The 21291-nt window shown below is 38.3% G+C and overlaps 1 protein-coding gene across 1 annotated transcript; it reads right to left on the reverse strand.

Annotated features, from left to right (window-relative positions):
• Nucleotides 1–1758: 1758 nt before the first annotated feature.
• On the reverse strand, nt 1759–20344 carry LOC125259458 (matrin-3-like). Its single transcript, XM_048177094.1, has 22 exons — nt 20199–20344; nt 14229–15047; nt 13691–13752; nt 11689–11727; nt 11483–11586; nt 11329–11387; nt 11012–11134; nt 10775–10900; nt 10530–10694; nt 9626–9750; nt 6856–7456; nt 6469–6592; nt 6058–6077; nt 5831–5953; nt 5484–5612; nt 5268–5390; nt 5050–5180; nt 4543–4840; nt 3222–3266; nt 2634–2787; nt 2288–2403; nt 1759–2111 (listed from the first exon to the last, which is right to left on the reverse strand). Exons 2-22 carry the CDS (start codon nt 14910–14912, stop codon nt 2058–2060), a joined length of 3405 nt encoding a protein of 1134 aa, XP_048033051.1. The 5' UTR covers nt 14913–15047; nt 20199–20344; the 3' UTR covers nt 1759–2057.
• Nucleotides 20345–21291: the final 947 nt, after the last annotated feature.

The raw sequence follows: 21291 nt of genomic DNA on the forward strand, positions 1-21291 counted from the left end.
TGCTATAGAGTTCAGTGGCGGCGTGCTTTACACCACTGCATCTGACGCTTTGCATTGCACTTGGTGATGTAAGGCTTGGATGCAGCTGCTCGGCCATGGAAACCCATTCCATGAAGCTCTCTATGCACTGTTCTTAAGCTAATCTGAAGGCCACATGAAGTTTGGAGGTCTGTAGCTATTGACTCTGCAGAAAGTTGCCGACTTCTGCGCACTGTGAACCTCAGCATGCGCTGAACCCACTCTGTGATTTTACGTGGCTGGGTTGCTGTTGTTCCCAATTGCTTCCACTTTGTTATGATACCACTAACAGTTGACCATGGATATTTAGTAGTGAGGAAATTTCATGAATGGACTTATTGCACATGTGGCAACCTATCACGGTACCACACTTGAATTCACTGAGCTCCTGAGAGTGACCCATTCTTTCACGTTTGTAGAAACAGTCTGCTTGTCTAGGTGCTTGATTTTATACACCTGTGACCATGGAAGTGAACACCTGAATTCAATGATTTGGAGGGGCGTCCCAATACTTTTGGCAATATAAATACCAAGCATGACGTTTGAAAATAAAGCATGTAGGAAAACTGACAGCTCATTGGATGGTAAGGATTATTTGTAGGGCAACCTTATTATGTGAATTCATTTGTTTCAGTCTTTTTGAGTGAAAGCTCCCCAAACCGGAAGTGCCTCCTATAATTCAATATGCAGTAGGCTCTGCAGGGATAAGGTGGATAGATATTTACCCAGCATTTACCTCAGAAAAGCCTTTCTTTTAGAATGACCCCTTTTTCACATAAACGCAGACTGCATGGCTAGGTGTTTGTATGTTCCAATACTTCTGTCCATGTAGTGTATTTTTACCAGGTTTGTACTAATTACTAACATATTAGGACAGTGATATTAGAAGATCATATTCAATATTCAACTTATTGCTGATGTATACTATGTATAGACAAGTACAGGCAGTTCTATGGATGTTAGTCATGTGAATGAAAACTATGAACAAGGACTGAATCGGAGCACTTTGTAAATGCCACGTTGGCATGGTCTGAATACAAAAGGGGGGCTGAGAGTAACGCATTTTTGTTGGATAAAGACTATCAAAAGAGAGAGAGCGAGAGAATTGGGACTATATAATTTTTTTGGCAGATTTTCTCCTGCTTACTGGTACACAAAATATTCCCCAATGAGGCCATTGTGAGTCAGTGGAGTCTGAAAGGAGGGGGAACTTTCTGGCCATATTGGAGCAAATAGCATTGGTTCGTTCATCCATCGACAGCTACGCAATTACGATTTTGACGCTTCAAAAAGTTCATAAACAGATCGTAAAACTAATCCTTAAGAATTGATTGAGCGGTTTAGTCCAAATTTTCTGAAGAGACACAATCGATTCACAGACAAGGCTTAAGCTAGTCCTAGACTAAAATGCATGTTTGTTTTGTTTTAACTAAAAGAAATTTGTACTGACATCCTAAAATAGGTCAGTGCCATTGTTTTGTCTCAAGATACACAACAGTAGGCTAATGTTTTTTTTCTAGGGCACGCTCATAGAAGCTACTTAAATGTCCTTACTGAACTAAGGCTTAATCCTGGCTTAATCTAAGCCCTGTCTGTGAAACCGGGCCATAAAGATTAAATTTAGGCTTATATTCACATGTACACATTAATTACATTAAACAAACGGCCATGAATAGGTTTCTCCTTTCACGGAACCCAAAATAAACAGAGAAAAATTATTAAAAACAGTCAGACACAGTCTGAGGAATGCTGAAAATTTAATAAAAGAAAGGAAAAACAAAAACAGTAGTAATAGCAATTTAGGCATAAAATGTTTTAAACTTCACATCTAAATTGCTACGTCAGAACAGCTAGGAATTTATGAATGCACCAGCTTTAATTACCACATTAAAAAAAGCAATACCTCAGTCTAATCTTACTTTTTTCTTTTTCTTTTTTTTTAGAAAAAAATTAAACATACTGAACAAAACAGCTTACACAAGAAAACACAAACACGAGGACATAATGGACATATTAACAGATGTTCCAGCATCAATGATTCATTTCTTCGTCCCGTTACTCTGTGCTTTGGTTTTCTCCTTTTCCAAATATTTCTGATAAGAAAACATTTGTTTCAAAAACATATATTGAACTACAACAATGTCAACGTTGTAATGCTAATATTTATTTATAAAAAAGTTGTAATTTAAGCCTCAATATGTAATACATAAACCAGATCTCAATCCTGATCTGAAAACATGATGAAGGACAGACGAGGGAAAAATCTCACCTTAAGTTTATCGTAGTGTGCTTGGCTACTGCAGTGAATTTTCTTTGCAGTTTCCTCATTAGAGTAAAACAGGAAGCAGACTCTGCAGTAGTACCCCATCTTCACAAACTCCACACCTGAAACAGGTCAAATGAGATTCATTAATGAGACTTCTTAAAAGCAATCATGAATACACTGCACAGTGACAATAATGAAAAGAAGCCAGTATCTTTCATTAGCTGAGGTGCATCACTTTTTATAATATATAATGAACTTTCTTCAGCTTCTTGGACAGAGTATGCTGTGAAATTAATATCTCCGTTATGTCAGACTTCTTATTTCTTGGCAAAAATCAAAGCCATCTTACCCACTGGGACTTTAGGATCATATGGCTCTAGAGTAGAATGGCTAGTTTCAAGCTTTGTTTCAGATGGTGCTGCTGTAATGTTTGTTTCCTCAGTCTTCACACTCTTCTCTGACACAACAGTGGAAGTTTCAACAGTTTCTTCATCTTCAGGCTTCTAGTTAAAGGAAATCAAGTATATCCAGTTAACAGTGAGAAAGCATGTGGTACCATCTTTGTCTATCACTTGGAGAACCTGTCTGGGCTGAATTCAGTCTTTAAAAACAACCTACCATGTCGTTTGACAAGTTGTAATCAGATATATGCACACTATCATAATGTAATGAGAGTGACATAGTTCTAAAACACTCCACTTAGTAGACTCCATAGAATATACTCTTGAGAGTAGCCACCCCCACCCTTCACATCCAGCCAAGTGAAGAACATTCTGCAGGAGGTATGCGTGCCATTGTCAGTCTTCAATCAAGAGAAGACTTTACGAGAGCAAATACAGAGAGTTCACCACAAGGTGCAAACCATTCATAAGCATCAAGAATATAAAAGCCAGAATAGACTTTGCCAAAAAAAAACAAAAAAAAACAAAAAACTGACCAGTTCTGGAAAAGCATTCTTTGGATGGATGAAACAGAGTTCAACCTGTACCAGAATGACAGGAAGAAAAAAATATGGAGAAAGCTTGGAACAGCTCATGACCCATTACACTTGATATTTTTGTTCAACCCCAAAACCGAATACACAGATGCAATATAATGATACGCAGGGTGTGAACTACCCCTTAATAAGACATGGGCTCCCCTGAAAACATGATTTGTGAAATTTTGGGGGGTGTCAAAAAAATATTGACAATGTGTTATTTTGACGTGCAATTTCAGTTGTGTGTAATGTGATCATCGTGGATTATTATGTGTAAAATTGCAAAATTCATTAATTCATGCATGACTGCGAATTCACTTCAATAAAGATAACTATACATGCTATTCTTGTCATGAGCATCAAGGTGTGGGGGGTGCTGCAGTGCAAATTCCGCTCATGTTTAGTAGGCTATATGTTAACTCGAACAGCAAAGGAAGGTGACCCCAGGCCTGTGTTAAGGTGAGGTATGTTATTTGCAATTATGTGTTGAGGCCGAGTTGTTATAGGTCTGCGTGACTCTCGATGTATTAGACCTAATTTAACGGAAGAATTTTGGTATTCTTCTGTAGCCTGACGAATAACTTTAACCGTTGTTCTAGTGAACTCTAAGACAGCCTGATGCTTTGTTTATAGACTATTTGTGGGTGGCTGTTTGTTGTTTCACCTATCAATTTGTGTCGATAATGTATAATTGGGTAAACCCTGTATAGTTATTTATCCTATATAGTGCTTGCATAAAGCAAGTAGTGTACACAGTCGTAGCTGTATCTTTGTAACTCATTGTAAGCGCTATGTTGAGGCTTGCACAAGCGCTTTCTCAATTGTTTACATGCAACTGTGTTTGAGGATACTCCCCGAGATGGGCCTTTTGACATAACTTTGTGTGTATGTACATTCAAGCACAAAAAGTCGAGAAAGAGAACTGAATTCGGTGTTCGCATGTTGTCTGCGTGGCTCTGTGCGCACACAGAAAACAGCATGTGAGTTCCAAATTCAGTTCTCTTTCACAGCTTCTTGCACTTGAATACTTTAAACTGGCTTGAATATTTACACTGACAGGTACAAATGATAAACTTTCACTCTATGATGGATAAATTTAGCAATTAATCCATGAATTGCATGCATTCTGCACCATGGGGCCTGGTCCGTAAGGACCACGTGATCAACTACGATCCCTACTTGACATTGTGATTATTGCGGATGCACACTTCGCAATGTCAATGCTGAAATGATAGAACCTGCAGCCCTACATATGAACAAAACTAATCAGGTCACTCACAGCTTCCTTCTCTATATTCTGGAGCTCTGATGCGTCTTTGCTTTGTTCCTCCTCTTGCTCTTGCTTTTCCTCAGGAACGGTTTCTGCTGAAACATTTTGGCTTTCCTTCTCTTCCTGACTCTCCATCTCCTCGGTTTTATCAGCAACAGGCTCATCCACTTTGATCTTCTTGACAGAAGGTTCTTCCTCTTTTTTGTCCTTACTTTTGCCAGAGGAGCTCCTCTGGGCCTCATCTTCTTTGGAGTGTTCTCTCTTGAGTGGCCGTTTATCCTCGGGTTCTGGGGTTGGAGGTCTTTGTCTGTGAGATTATAATATTGTCAAACAGATGCCATGTAACATTCTTTGGAAAGCCATTTTTGCTTATTTTACCCAGAAAAAAAAAAAAAAAAAAAAAAAAAAAAATTTATATATATATATATATATATATTATATATATATATATATATATATATATATATATATATATATATATATATATATATATTTATTTATTAATGTCCAACTCACCCACGTTTGAGCTGCTTAAATTTCCTGCTTACATAGACAACCAATCGTTTGCCTTCAAATTTAGGTCCTTTTAACTTGTAGGCCTCTGCCATTTTCTCAGCATCTTCCCCTCTTTCCATCTCAATGAAACACTGAACAAACATACAAATATCACGAACACAATATAATTTCTTATGCCCTAGTAAATCCAACAGAAACAGTCCTATTTTTACAATTACCTCATTGCGTAATCGATTTAGATAATATCTTCTGATTTTTCCAAATGGTTCTGCAATTTTCAGAAGTAAAGCATCTGAGCCTTTGAAGGTTGGAACATTACCAACGAAGATAACTCTGCCACTCTGTAGATGTTGCACAAATACAGGCGTTAGATTCTGCTTCTTTTAGATTCACATACATTTTATTCATAGTGAGTTAAAAAATCCAAGTCTTACCTGGATGGTTGCATAGGTGTGTGAATGATAAACTCTCACAGGTCTTCCACACACAGATGGTAAGGCATTCCTAGTGTAGAAACTAACCATTTCTCTTGCCTCTTTTTCTTTGGAGAACTGCAAAAAGGCCTAACACAGAGCACAACCACAACACAATTTCTGATTTACAACTGACAGAATGCCAAGAAATCATGTTCCCTCCAGCCAAATGTCAATAAATTGTCAAAATGCCATAAACAGCTTGCCAATGGATAATAACCATTTATAGATACATTAATAAATGGTCTATCATCAGAAATCTGTGTGGATAGATACAGTAAAGCTGCTGTATATCTGAGAGCTGTTACCTCAGGCCTCAAGTCCAAGACCAGGTGCCGCACCACTTTACCAAATGGCTTGGCAAGAGCAAGGATTTCCTCTACATAACCGTGGCCACGTTTAAACCCAACGACATTCACAACTCTAAATCCCTACAATTTGAAAACACACATTAGTATTAAATACAATCAATAAATCAATGCAGACAGTTATGTATTTAATATACTTTAAAGTGCCCAAGAAGTTAGAGACTTACTCTATCATCCCTGGAGCTTCCTGAAACATACAAAATGAAATAAGACATTATTTTAATGGACTGTCTTTAGGGGAAAAAAGCTTAATAGCTATTACACTAGAGATGGAGATTACACAACCATTCAAACGTTTGGTGTCTGTAAGATTCTTCAGTGTTTTTGAAACAAGTCAATTATTCTCACCAAGGCTGAATTTATTTGATTGAAAAAAAAAAAAAAAAACCAGTAAAAACAGTATTACAATCAAAAAATTAAAACGGAAAAAGGTTATTTTAAAATGTAAATTATTCCTGTGATGACAAAGATCATCAAAAATATGATTGTAATGTTTTATTATTATTATTTAACACTGTTGACTCAATCCAAAGAAGAGAGCCTTTTCATGGATCACTGCCATTGCTCAAGGGCATTACCTGATGTGTTTTTAGCTTTGGACTTTGAGTCTCGTCTCTTAGCATTCTCCTCCTCCTCCACTAGCTCATCCAGAGTAACAAACTCATCCATGTTCTCAGGAAAGTCATCTTCGGTTTGACCCTCCTAGAAGCAGATACAGATAATTAACAGAACTGCAGGTCGAAATAATGGACATGTCATTTATATTAAAAGAACAGCTCTAAAGAGGGCAAAAAAAAGCACCAGAAAACATTACATTAACATATATTACATATATTCAAAGTTTAAGCCATCCTTCAAGGATTAAGGAATAGTGAGAGCATAGGTGAAGGAACAAAAGATCTGCATGCACATTTTTTCTAATTATTTTCATTTCAGATGATGTGCTAATGTGCAAAAGCTCTTGCCTGCTCTTCATCGTCCTCTTCAGCACCCTCATCTTCAGGTTGGTCATCATTCTGTTCCTCAAGGTCTTTAGGAAGCTCATCTGTGTTCTCCTGCTCAGCGTCAGATGTTGCAGGTTCCTCCGGCTGAGTCTCTTCCTGGTTTTCACCAGAGTCTTTTTGGTTCTCTGTGGTCTCATCGCCGGAGCCATCTCTGGCTTGCTGTGCTTCAGGGTCCTCCTCTTCCTCTATGTTGGAATCATCAATATCTGGTGCTTGTTCACTGGTTTCTAGATCACAGGATAAGTCAACATCATCTGGAGATGGATCTTCATCAAACTCCTCTTCATCTTCATCACATGCTTCCATAACATCAGCTTCTTCGTCTCCTGACCCGTCGCCAACGGCCTCTGCCTCCTCAGGCTTTGGTTCCTCTTCTTTCTCATCAGAGCTCTCTTTGGCTTTGGAAGTAGAGGACCTTTGATTCTTTGATGAATGTTTATCACTAGTTCTGTTGGTGGCACTTTTGCTCCTCCTGCTACTCCTGCTATTCCTGCTCTCCCTGCTATCCCTGCTCTTACGGGTAGGTTCTTCCCTTCCTTGGTCGCCATTTCCTGGTGGGACCCTGGAACATCAACATGTATAGCACATTTGGTTTAGTTTTCTTTATAAAAGCTCGGAACACACCAAGCCGACGGGCAGTTTTTGAGCGTTGACCGACTAAGTTTTCTCAGTGTGTTCCGCACCGTTGGCTGAAGTTGGTCCTCGTCGGCTTTCTTTCGGCTGATTTGGTGTCGGACCGCCGGAGAGAGAACTCTGATTGGCTGTTCAGTATAGCAAACGAATCAGTTCACGAGAATATAAGCAAAAGATATGAAAGCAAGCAAATAAGTCATGACGTCATCTTACCTGAACACTCGAATGCACAAATATTTTCATAATAATATGAGCGAAGTGGAACAAAAGAACTGATCAGCATGATCGATATTCAAAACGGTAAGCAAGCACTGCTTTGTTTATGGTTTGTTGACATCCAGTCTTAGTTTCGCTTTCCCTTTTTGAATGACGAATATAGACAAATATATCTGCTTAAATAGGCAGTTTTCTTCCTCATACGCAGGCGCAGAACATGCATGCTAATTGACAGTCGGCTGAAGTTCTTTCGGTGTGTTCAAGCTAGAGCTGCACGATTAATCATATCGCAATCGCAATCGCGATGTCAAGCTTGTGCGATTATATGACGCAAAATGCTGCGATTTTATGAAATAAAATATTAAGTTAATAAATAAATAAAAAAAATAAAAAATACATGTGTGGACACAACAACCAATTATCTGAGAGCTGTTTGCCCATTTTATACACCGCTAATAAAAAGAAGACCAGTCAGTTTCAGTTTGGCAGTGCCATGTGTGGCGCGCACGGTCATGACTTTTCCGGTGTGCAGCGCAGAGAACGGGTAAAGATGGATGCGGAGCAAACGGTCACTGAACTGGTGGCAAGAAAAAACGCTACCTCTGTTATATGGCGATATTTTGGCTATAAGATTAGAAACCCAGATTAGTAGTGGTTGAAGAGGAAAGGGGATTTAATTCGGTATCGCACGCAGCGCTGTTATCGGTGCGCACATGACGCACATACATACAAGGCTGGCGCGCACAGAGAGAGAGAGAGAGAGGCGCGTTATAGCTCGCGACGCGAACTCCAAATTGATTTCTCTTTCGCGTCCTCAGTGCACTTGGATGGTCACATACACGCATTATGTCAGTCAAAATACCCCTCTCAGCAAGTATTCATGTAAACACATTCAGTTATGTCTTAATTGAACGAGGTGAGAATTCGGATGTATATCTGTCCGATGTGTGCGTGCATAGGGTCTTACTCTTAAAGTGACAGCAACCTATAAATACCTGCTGTTGTCTGTCATGTAAATCAAACAACAAAACACAGCTTTAACAAAGATTAATCTATATTGAATTTATACAATGAACAGTGTCATTTTTACATTTAATTATTACATTTCTGTGCATGAAAATTAATACTACAGTTAGACCTTATACTTTATTTGTAACTTTATGTAGTATTTATCTATGCTTGTTGTAATTGGTGTACAGTATTTGTTCTTTTTACAGTCTGTTCACTTGCCTTTAATAATGTATTATTTAGGCTAGCAGTTTATGCTATGGTATCAGAATAGTTTAAGTGGGCTAAGTAATAAATGCAAAGTTAAGTTACCCCCATCCAATTATTTTTTTTTTTTGTGCTGATCCGAAAAATGATCCGATCTGTGACGTCATAACCGTGATGTGATCCGAACCCTGAGTTTTGTGATCCGTTGAACCACTACAGATTAGTAAAGAAACAAATATCTTAAATGGAATTATAACAAGTTTGCAGTAATGCAAAGATGTTATTTAATTTCATAAAAATATTTTAATTTGAAAACGTTGTGCATTTGTTTGCTGTTGTTGCTAGTTTGAGTTGAGAAATACACATTTCAGCATTATCAGTAATCTGTGTGTGTATTTTCATTGAGAACCAAGCAAGATGACTCATGATACTATTTGTTTATTATATCGCTATCGCAAATCGCAATCGCAATATTGACCTCAATAATCGCAATATGACATTTTCCCCAAATCGTGCAGCCCTAGTTCAAGCACGTATTTTTTCCCCGACGCAGCCGACGCGAGGCAACAACACAGTCGACTTTCCTTGCGCTAGTTCTTTGATGTCGGGTTGGTGTGTCCCGGCCTAAAGATATCATTAGTTTCTGGATAAAAAAAGGACAACTTACGTTAGAGTCTTATACTTCGAGCAGATGTTCAGTCGAATGGATCTTCCATTGATAGTCAATGGATTGGCAGTGTAGTACTTCACCAACATCTCTGCATCCTCAGCCTTGCTCATTTGAACATAAGCCTGTCAAAGTGAAAAAACAAACAGAACTGAGAGCTGTGCAATTTGATTAGTTTCGCAATCCCTCAATTTTCTGCAACTTGCAAGTATTAGATAAGAACTGAGATGTTAATAGCATCCCCTATTTAAACATCACTAGAGTTGGTAAGTTTGATTCATTTCTGTAAATCAGCTCAAGTTTCAATGAATCAGTTCAACATTCTGATTTGTTAGCATTACTCAAAATAAGTTCACAAAAGACTCTTGACAACTGCTAATAAAAAACAAACCAAAAAAAAGCTAAAGAACCCCTTTAGTGAAAATCAAGTTTTTAAATGTTGTTTATATGTTCATGTGGTGCTTTTGGTATGCTTTAAGACAAAATACCGGCGGGCAAAAACGGACATTAAAACTTGCATTAAAAACTAAGTTCAGAATTGATCTGAAATTCTCAGAATCAAACAAAAAAGCATGGAAAATGGCTGTATTACTATTAACTAGATGTTTACTGTATTTTACACGATTCCTGTAGTTTAAACAGTAGTGAATGGCGCTAACACCACCAAGGTCATGCAACGCAAGCCGTTTTGGATAAAAGTGTCTGCTAAATGCATACATTTAATGTTAAACAACTTTAATGTAGTTTGACTCTTTGGGTCAAAATTATGGTTCCTTTGATATAAAAAACGTGTAAATTACACTTTATAACTGACATAATAAATACTAAAATAATCAAAGAGATCCATGAAAGAGGACATATTTTAATAATGTATGTTCTTGAAATTGCTGCATATGTAACTTACATCTTTATTCAGAAAGAAATGTTTCTCAACAGTGCCAAATCTACGAGATATTGTGAGGAGCTCCTTTTTCTTGTCACTGTCCCGTGGCAAATTACAGAAAAACACCACCTTGCTGACGTCTTTCTTCTCTCTGATCCTAGTGTCTCTGTCCGGCCTTCCACTTTTCTGTATTGATAAAGAAAATAAGCTTAATTGATTTGATTGCTTGATTTGCTTAACTCTACACTTAAAAAAAAACACCTTACCTTAATTGCCATCAGTTCCTTTGACAAATAAACTTGTATCTCTTTTCCATTCAAAATGGCTGGTTTACGCTTGTAATAATTAGCCATGGCCAAAGCCTCCTCATGAGTCTGCAGCTCCAGGAAAGCCTTTGAAAAATAAAACAAATAATACATTCATAAAACAGACTTATTTACTCAATAGACTCAATTATGGGCATTCACATTGGCAATGATTGCTCATACATGTAGAGACAATACCTTGTTCATGTTCTTCAGCACTAGATGCTTACAGATGGTGCCAAAGGGTTTTGCCAAGTCAAATAGGCTGTTTGTTAACTTCGGTTTCCTTTCGTATTTTAACACGATCACCCTACTTTTTATCTAAAAAAATAAATAAATATTCATGAGTACAAGCACCAAGATATATCCATCCACTCAAACAAAAGATTCTATAATGAAAAGGACATTCCGATTATATAAAATATACCAAAATTTTAATTATGGGTGCATTTCAAATGCAACAGAACAGATGGACCAATTTTACCAAAAACAGATCACTTTTAGTGCATTATTACCTTGGGTGTCGCTGAATATGACGTCCTTTTACTTGTCATTCCCATACTGGAATCAGACCCTAAAAAAGTTGTTTAAATATTGTGACTGATTTAAATCAGCCAATGCGTCGTCAAGTGAATCACATTTATTTATATGCTCTCACAGATGTATTACCCCAGTTAGAGCTCATCCCTGTTCTCTGTAGACCACCACCAATTGAATCTGCTCCCAGCAATCCATCCGAACGACTCTTTGTGTCCAGGGAAAGGGATGTCGACCTGAGAGGAATTCATTTTTAATGTGCTTTTCAATACAGATCTTTGTAAAAAGCAAGATCAAACTTATGAAAGCAGTATTTAAAAAAAAAACAAGTAACATACATGAGACTAGAGGGCATTTGAGGATCCCAGTCCGGGTACCTATAAAACAACAGGAAGGAGTTTTCAGTTGTTTTTAAATTACAGAGATATAAATGTTGAACGTAGTGTTGTCAAATGTAACAACTTTGGTACTGAAATGTAAAAATCTGACACTTTGAGCAGATTTGTAAACAAGTCTAAGTGGCCATTGTGTTCACGCACTCAACATATGTGTCTGTGTTTGGCTACAATGATCTATGCACGGGAGCGTTTGGAAGCACACGTGTTTGAATTTGAAAGTGGGAGCGTTTGAAAGCAGGCGTCTATCATCTAACGCTCCCGTGTGTATCTGTGTAAGCGCTTGTTAAAAAACGTCATTGATGTCTATTTACAACATTCAAAACGTTGATCATTGTAGCCAATCGCAGACATATCTGATGAGCTCGTGAGCACAATGGCCAATCAGAGGTGTTTACGAATCCGCTCAACAGTGCTCAAAGCGTCACATTTTTAAAATGTCAGTATCGACTTGGTATCCAAGACTAAACACTTGAACAACAAATTCAATTTTAAAGACTGCAACAGCACAAATTAGCAACCATGTCTAGAGATCCTGCATGGTAACTTTTTAATGCACTAGGATTAAAAAAAACTTAATAATAAAAAAAAAAAAATCATGGTCTATGATAATCATCTGTGAGGTTACATTAAATCAAATTAGTCATTATGTTCTTTATTTTTGTTTTTCAACTGAACCCTCATGTTAGAAATGGGTTAAAGATTTAAACACCTCAAATGTTCATAGAAGAATAGATTCATTAATTTTATGGACCCTTTTCACATTTCTTGGTCCTCCGAAGCAGAAGTTGTCATAGTTGGGAAAAATTCTATAGTGTTGTATGGGAGACAATAGCAAATATAATTTCCATCAAACCACCATGACTTCTGAGGGCTCCACTTTGTTTGTTTCATGGTGATAATCTGGATTTCTTCTAATTAATATTTCTTTTAAAGGGTTAGTTCTCCCGAAAATGAAAATTCTGTCATTAATTACTCACCCTCATGTTGTTCCACATCCATAAAACCTTCGTTCATCTTCAGAACAAATATTAAGATTAAGATTTTTGATGAAATCCGAGTGGTATACAACTACAGACAACAATTTAACCACCACTTTCAAGGTCCAGAAAGGTACTAAAGACATCGTTAAAATAGTCAACTTGACTGCAGTGGTTCAACCTTAATTTTAAGAAGCAATTTATACTCGAAGTCAAAGTTCTGGCGTAGAACCTGGAAACACTGAACGCAAACAGTGTATGAGAATGACACAGAAGAGAAGATATTGTTGGACAAACTTGTTCTTTTGTTTGGTTTTTGCACACAATGAATATTCATGTCGCTTCGTAACATTGAGGTTGAACCACTGCAGTCACGTCGACTGTTTTAACAATTTCTTTAGTACCTTTCTGGGCCTTGAAAGTGGTGGTTAAATTGCTGTCTATGGACGAGCATATACCTCTCCGATTTCATCAAAAATATCTTTTTTTGTGTGTGTTTTGGAAAAAAACAAAGGTCTTACGGGTGTGGAGCGACATGAGGGTGAGTAATTAATGACAGAAATTTAATTTTTGGGCGAACTAACCCTTTAACTAAAAGGTTTTATTTAGCCAAAAGTGAAAATTATGTCATAATTTACTGTCCTTTATGTTGGTGTAAGCCGTCACTCCAATAAAAGTGAATATGCAAAAGAAGAAATGAGATTTTACATAAATTCCACACACACAGCTATTATGTGGCTTAAGAAGACTTTGAATATAGTGCACAAGTCATACCAATTTATGATGCTGCTTTTTTAGGCTAGACAGCAGTGGTAAATGCTGAGTACTAGATAATGTCTATTCCAAAAGATCCATAGTATAACTGCACCTACTGGAGGCCAAGTTTAGGCATGTTTCTAAATGACTATAAAAGTGTTTTCAACATATGAACGAACAGTTCAGTTTTCAAAAAGCAGTCCACTTACATTTGCAGAAGGAGTTTGCGGTTTTCAGAGTGACGAATCCCAGTTGTGTGTTGAGTCCATTCCTTTACAAACACAGGGAAGGGTGAAAAATATCCTTAATATACATCTTTAAAAAAAACCCCACAAACAACATGGCCTGAATGTAATAGTAATTAGCTGTGAAATCTAAAGAAATTCAAAGCCTTGACATACTGGATCAAAGCTAACTTGACAAGCTACCCTCCCTGGCTATGAATGCAATCTACAAATGAGTACTGTAATGAATCTGAAATGAGTTCTTGATACTAACTGTCCTAACTGGAACCAAACATAAAGGACAAGTCAGAAATGCAGCTAACAACAGTGAATACTACAGACATCCAATGAGATTTAGGGCCATTTTATCTTTTAAGGCCATTTTATCAAATTTGATACTAGGCCAAACTAAGAGGTGCTGATTTAAATGCAACCAATGATGTTTAAGGAGGGCCTTCTTCAAACAGCAGGACTCAGGAAGAGGAAGTGTGTGTGCAGGAGGCAAGCGCCTTGAATTACTCACCATGACAGAGAGCACATCAAAATCACAAAGGGAGCACACATGGGGAAACATGAGGGGCATGACTCCCAAGAAATCCTGCACTTTTCTCTGAGACGGAGTGCCCATTCTTCTCTGCATGAACAGGTCGTCAGATGCCGATGACGCTGACATGCCGAGGCTGCGGTAGGAGTCACGGGAAAGCTCAGAATATTGGCGGTCTCTGCCGCTACCGCTCCTGTAATCTAACATGTCGTACCCTCGACCAGATGTTTCTTGCATGGAAGTATAACCGAAGTCACCTTGTGAGAGGCTTTGAGCCTGCCCACTGGAACAGTCCAATCTTCCGCCCTGCATGTCGTCCCAGCTGGCTTCCATCTTGTGGTTCTTAAGCAGCATGAGAAGATGGGGCAAGTTCTCCATGCATATGTTCTCCTCTGGAACCTGCGCCAGTGCGTCCAGATCAGTCGGCGACAGACCGAGGCTGGCGAACAGTTTAAGGGTAGTAAGGTGGCTGCCCGCTCGGCGGTGCAGCTGAGAGTTGTGGTCTTTTTCCTCCCCTCCAACCAGACCAGACATGCCACTATGTGACCGGGAAGATGAGCTGTAGGGGTCCGAGTGACTGTCGCCCATACTAAAGTCACCCAAAAGCCCACGGGCTACAGAAAAGCCCTTCTGAGCATCATCACCAGTCCGTTTATGGGACATGGCCTTGAAATGATGGCGCTCTGGACGAGTGGAAAAAGAGCGAATCAAACAGAGCGAATCAAAAAGTCTCCAAAAAGACAATCCGTCAATTTAAGCCTGGATCGAGAAAAGAAGCTCCTCCAGAATGAAACAGGTCTGCAGAAACACAATGGAGCAATGATTTCTAGCATGCTCACGAAATAGTTAGCAGTGGCATAGGAGAGCAAGACAGCGAGCTCCACAAATCCATACAATGCAAGTAACAGATGTAAAAATTTTTTTTACAATGATAGAGGTACAAATGGACAGATTGGTATACTGACCAAATAGACCATAATATGAAGATTTACAAGTACCATGAAGTATATTTTAAAGGGAAAGTTTAATAGAGCTTTGAAGGGAAAAGAAAGAGTCTGAATCAATATTAGATCTTTAGAAAGACAGGGAAAGCATTTCTTGTTCAGGGGAGAACCAGGGAGATATATTGTTCATGTCTCTAAGTTGTACTATATAACCAAAAACTAAAAATTTGTAATCCATGGGGGGGGGGGGGGGGGGGTGACAAACAAACTAAAAACTTACAGAAAAAAAGCTAATCAACTTTAGTGCTTAACTGCAAACATAATTTGGCATCAAGACATCTTGACAACAGACAAGCCAATAGTTGGGCTCAAGTGAAGGGTGCAAAGAGAGCATAGGGTTTTCTGAACAAGATTTGTATCTTCATCCAAAGAAAAGTGAACTTTTATACACATTAAACAGTGATTTGAATCTATGGTGGTCAATATATATATATAAGCATTAATGAAATGTGTGCCCTTAATAATTTTAATATATGCTAAGCATGTTATAAAAACAATAAAGGCACTTGGTACTTGATGAGGTCCATTTAACAAAAAAAACAGTTTTTTTTTTTTTTTTTTAGTAAAACATAATTGTAGATTTTGTCTTTTTCTGTTGAAGCAAAAGAATCGTACACATACACCAGAGTTGTATGCATAGCCTTTTAAAGTATACTCCATTTGACATGTATGCGTACACGGGTGGTTGACGCATGCGCATCGATAACTTGCACTCATTCCCTTTAGGGTCTTCGTAGCCCTGAAGTGTTTCTCATACATTGATTTATTTGTAGCGGCCCGCCACAAATAGATTTCAGTGCTTCTCATTCATTAAAGGGATAGTTTACCCAAAAATTAAATTTTGAAGCAAAAAAAAAGTGCATCCATCCATCATAAAAGAAATTCATATGGCTCCAGAGGGTTAATAAAGGCGAAGCGATGGGGTTTTGTCTGCCAGAAGCTAGTTATTATAGATAATAAAGTTTTAAATATGGATATATTTTTTTCTTACAAAAACGCATTGCTTCACTTCAGAAGGCCTTTATTAACCCCCTAGAGCCGGATGGATTACTTTTATGATGGATGGATGTGCTTTTTTGGGCTCTAAAATCTGGCCCCCCATTCACTCCCATTATAAAGCTTGAAAGAGCCAGGATATTTTTTAATATAACTCAGACTGTGTTTGTCTGAAAGAAGATAGTCATATACAGCTAGGATGGCTTGAGAGTGAGTAAATCATGGGATAATTTTTATTTTTGGGTGAACTAACCGTTTAACTAGACTGTGGTGGCCCAAAAATACACTTCTCATAATAACATAAAAGGTCGTGTTTTGCGCCATTGCTGTCAAACAAACTAAAATCGAAAGCACGATAAGGCTTTGCGTCCTTATCTAATTGCAAAAGACTGTCTGTTTGCGCTGTGCAAAGAGAACTGCGCACTTCGCTCACGTGATCAGCTCCGCGTCTCTGGCCTGTAGTTTCCGTCAAAATAAAAGCTCACGCGTTTATCTCTTTCAAGTATAGAAATTAGGACAAAACTAATTATGAAAGTTTCATTTATTTTTCAGTGCATTTGTTTTACAGTATATGGCTATTATAAATTAGTGCAAAAAAATTAAATGTGCATGCGTGACCTGTAGAGTAGCGATAATTTTGTAAAATCCAAATAAGCTTTACTACAGTTGTTAAGACACTAACAGTTAAGATCACAGTTCCAATAACTTAGGACATTAAAGAGACTTTTCTACTGCCTCTGAAAAACACCAGGGGAAAGAAGCCCAGGGTCCCTGATCACCTGTGTGAACATGCTATAGACCTGTTGCAGGACACCTAAAACTGTGCTACGGGGAGACAGGAAGTGCAGCTGATGATCACCATTGCAGTGCCAAAACATGTGTATTCATATGTCCCCCAGATGTGTTCAAGAACTTGTAGGTTCCCTTGGTGTAACATCTCACAGCAAGAACTGACAAATCTAGAGTGCATAAGGATGAGATGCACAGTAGGGATAGTTCACCCAAAAATGAAAGTTCTGTCATCATTAACTTACTCTCCAGTTGTTCCAAACATCTATGAATTTCTTTCTTCTGCTGAACACAAAAGAAGATATTTTTAAGAATATGGGTAACCAAACAATTGATGAGCCCCATTGACTTCCATAGTATTATTTTTTTTTTCCATACTATGGAGGTCAGTGGAGCTCATCAACTGTTTGGTATGGCTGATGGTCTGTTCTAAAAAAGTCAGTCAACTGGGTTTTAAATTGAAGATGTTGATAATGTTGTCGTAATTCTCTTTCAAAAGTGTCAAGCTGTTAAGGCGTCCTCTCAACTTTGTCTAGACGTGGGGTTTTTTTTGCCATTTTTGTAATAACATTAAAAGGGCGCTGCTAGTTCGAATATGGATATTGGCGCAAAAAACAAAACATTATTACTGGCTTAACGTAACTTTCCCAAAGCCAACTATGGTCGCAAGTTCAGACGTTACCAATAGACCATTTTAGTGCCGAAATCACAATTACGTCACAGCATTAGCTGGAGGCAAAACAAAGGGAAAACTGGAGGAGGCCAATACGAACCAGCAGAGTTGCGGCTACATAAGAAGCTTAAAAACGCCATTTTGTTGTATTGTTGGGTGCCAGAATCAACAAAGTACAGGCTCCAATTTGAAATTGTCACATACCTGCTGCCACTGCCAGACAAACAAACAAAAAAGATGAAAGCCGTGGTTAAACGCAATAAAAAGAGCCGACTAGCCCGAAACGACCATCAAAAATGCTCATGTTTGCAGTGCATACTTCACATCATTTACGGTTATTGTCTTTTATTGGTAGTGATTATGGTTTACGTGTCTAAAGATTTCTTACGCATGCCCACCTAATCACAAAGTGGGGAACAAGTTAAAGGCCCACTGAAGAGTGTTGGAACGCGCAGCATTATTCAATGTGTTGACGTAATTTCAACTGAAACAGGGCGATATATCGAACAGCCCCGCCCCTTTTTTAAAATAGCCAATAGTGTTTTGTTTATGTTACAGCTCGGCCAGAGCCGTTAGACTCTATAAAACCTCTGTTTCCTTCTAATCTCTAACCGTTTCTCCTCATAATGTCCTTAAATATCGCTCATATACAGCATTCTGTGCAGAATTCAAATGGGTCCGATACCTTTTGTGGTCTGTGCCGATTCGCGGATATGATCCGCTCTGTGCTCTCGTGTCTCTGGATCGGAGCAGACTGTGTTTGCGCTGCGGCGGTTCATGTGAAACTAACGCAAAACCAGATTTCATTTGCGTCAATGAAAAGCATATTTACACTGTCTGAATCGTTCCCTATTCCCCATATAGTGCACTATGTGCCATTCATCATGTAGAAACTAGTAAATGTGTGAATAAATGACCGATTTCAGCCGAGGCTTCAGCGTCTGCAAAAGTGTAGGCGGGACTTCAGTTTCTAGAGAGCATTTGATTGGACCGAAGACAAACTCGTTTAAAACAAAAAAAAAAAAGCTAACAAAACTTGTTAGCTAGCATTAGTGAAGTGGTCAGGGGAATCGTTCTGCCTCCACCTAAGCTCCGCCCACAAAAACGTCACAACGTTAACTGAAAACAAAGACTATAGACCTTATGTAGCACCGCCCCTTTTCAGCGTTGCGATTGTTGTCTTTTGACTTCAGGTTTGTATTTCCACAGCGATCTTACATATTTATGAATGAACTGCTCATTTTAAAAGTCTTCTCGTTCTACTGACATTTGTTAAAACATCTACTTTAAACATTACAATGCTCATGATAACTTTCATTAACTCTACAACTAGTAAATCCACTTAATCAGCTAATTATTCTTTGACGGCTTGCCATAGAAATGTATAGAGCTACCGCAAAACGGAAGTTCAAAGACAATTTTATAAAGATATCGGCGCGCTTGTTTCTCTGGCGCATAACAAAGACTATAGAATAACACAAGACGCGTCACTCGTATTGTTTTGAATGAGGAAAAGTGCAACACGCAATATGGCGGAATAAGTCCTGCCTTCTAAATAACAGCCAAATCGCGATTGGTAAAGTCATCGCGTCACTGCAGCGGCCGTTAGAAACTCCGGTTCCAATGGAAACAGTCAGACGCGCGCCTCCGAAATGAGGTACAAGAGACGCGCATTTAGGACTGCGCATGCGCATTAGCTTGATCCATCCACGTCAGAACCCGGAAGACTAATTCGCAGCTGGCTCCTTCGAGATGTATTCCTATGATATGGCAAACGTTGAATTTTCAGCAGCCATCACTCCGGTCTTCAGTTCAATTGTCGTTTTTTTTATTCATATCATGTTGTAATCTTTTAATCAAAATAACGTCCCCTCCCTCTTGCAATCTCATATCTACTCTAATGAAGTGTTTATGAGCGCTGTCAATCAAACGAGATCATAATAACAGCAAACTACAACCGTCCAGTCAATTAATTCCCTAGAGACAAAATCAAGTTCGCACCACATTTCTTGTTACAGAAGCCGTTTCAACCGGATATCCGTCACAACAGGGAGGAAAACACTATCGCAACTTCAGTTGGAGCATTCAGGGCAGTAGTTAAATGCAAACTAATGACAACCAGAAAGGATGGTTGAAGGGTATAATGCAGAAAATATTGGACAGGAACCTTGCAAATATCCCACACCATATAAACGCGACGCATTTTGTACAGCTTTAACGTGAATCCGAGGTTAACTGATGAACATTCATCTCACTTCAGGACAATCAGCTTACATTAATCGCATACTAGTGTAATAAGTTAAATTAAATCTAAGAAAATAAACACGTTAAACAACGCATGGATAAAGGGTGACGATAAAAACTAGGAAAAAGAAAGCAAGCCACGGGCCTAAATGTAAACGACATCGGGTTTATTATAGTTTGTACTTAAAACACACGTGGTATAATATTATATCTGTTATTGTAATGCAGTGTGTTGCTACTTACATTGTTTCTTCTTCTTCTTCCCGTTCCCAACCTTCGAGTTGAAGTCCTTTACGTCGCACGAAATGAAACGCAATCGGTCAACAGCGCACGAGAAGGTGGAAACGACTACGAAACGAAACAGCATTTCACTTCCGGGGTGAATTTCAAAATAAAAGCACTAATAATAGACCCTTTTCACACTTGTATGTAATCCAAAGCTGTGTAAGTCTCTCTGGGTGATGTAAACAGCGTTGACCTGCCCTCTTATGTATATGGTTCACACTTGCAAATAATACATTATACAAAACTGGAAAAATAAATCCCAAAATGAAAACCCATATATGGTGATTTTGGAAGAACAGATATGTTTTAAACTAATTTGTCCCATACTGTGGGACAATGTGGGAGTAACTTTTTTCAAAGCCATAGCTTTACATTTTAGCTTTTTATTTGTGTAAGTTATTGGAGTTTAATTTATATTGCTATAATTTATAATAAAATTGCAAATCTGTCAGTTTATATGATTAGCTTGATCTCTCAAATCATAACTCTGTATTTAGATGAGCACTTTGACATTTGTAATGCATATGTTGAGGTATCCCGTCCATCTGCAGATCAGATATTCGCTACGATAATGAATATGAACTTAACTTTTTAACAACCCCTTTTAAACATTGTAAGAATTTACAGGTATGAAAACGGTGACTCGTTAGGTAATGTTTTCTCCTTAAAATCAGATGATTTTCCATTGATTCAGTGGAATTTGTGGGAATAGCAATATGGCGACGCGGTGGCTTCACATGTAACACGCAAATAGATTTTTTTGATGTTGAGGAATGTCACGTGACTTGTAACAGAGTTTTGGGACATTCAGGGCAGCATATAATAGAAGCAAAGCTGTCAGTTTAAATCATTAGCTTGATCTGACTGAGGCATCTACACAGCAGTTGTGCTTTAGAGCTTTTTGAGAACAATCTTTTTTAGCCGCATTTCCACCACAGGAACTTTCCCCAGGAACTAGGGACTTTGGGGTGGTACTCCTTGTGTTTTGACCGCAGGAACCAGGGTCTAAGTGAAGTTATGGGTAAAAATGTCCCTCTCAGAAAGTCCCTGT

The sequence above is a fragment of the Megalobrama amblycephala genome, linkage group LG23 (genome assembly GCF_018812025.1).
Source record: "Megalobrama amblycephala isolate DHTTF-2021 linkage group LG23, ASM1881202v1, whole genome shotgun sequence".
Taxonomy (NCBI): Eukaryota; Metazoa; Chordata; class Actinopteri; order Cypriniformes; family Xenocyprididae; genus Megalobrama; species Megalobrama amblycephala.

Coding starts and splice junctions, on each gene's coding strand:
- LOC125259458 (XM_048177094.1), bottom strand. CDS start 14,912: ATGTCCCATAAACGGACTGGTGATGATGCTCAGAAGGGCTTTTCTGTA. Junction 6,078..6,468: donor CAAAGCTAAAAACACATCAG/GTAATGCCCTTG, acceptor TGTATGTTTCAG/GAAGCTCCAGGGATGATAGA. Junction 5,954..6,057: donor GAAGCTCCAGGGATGATAGA/GTAAGTCTCTAA, acceptor TTCAAATTGTAG/GGATTTAGAGTTGTGAATGT.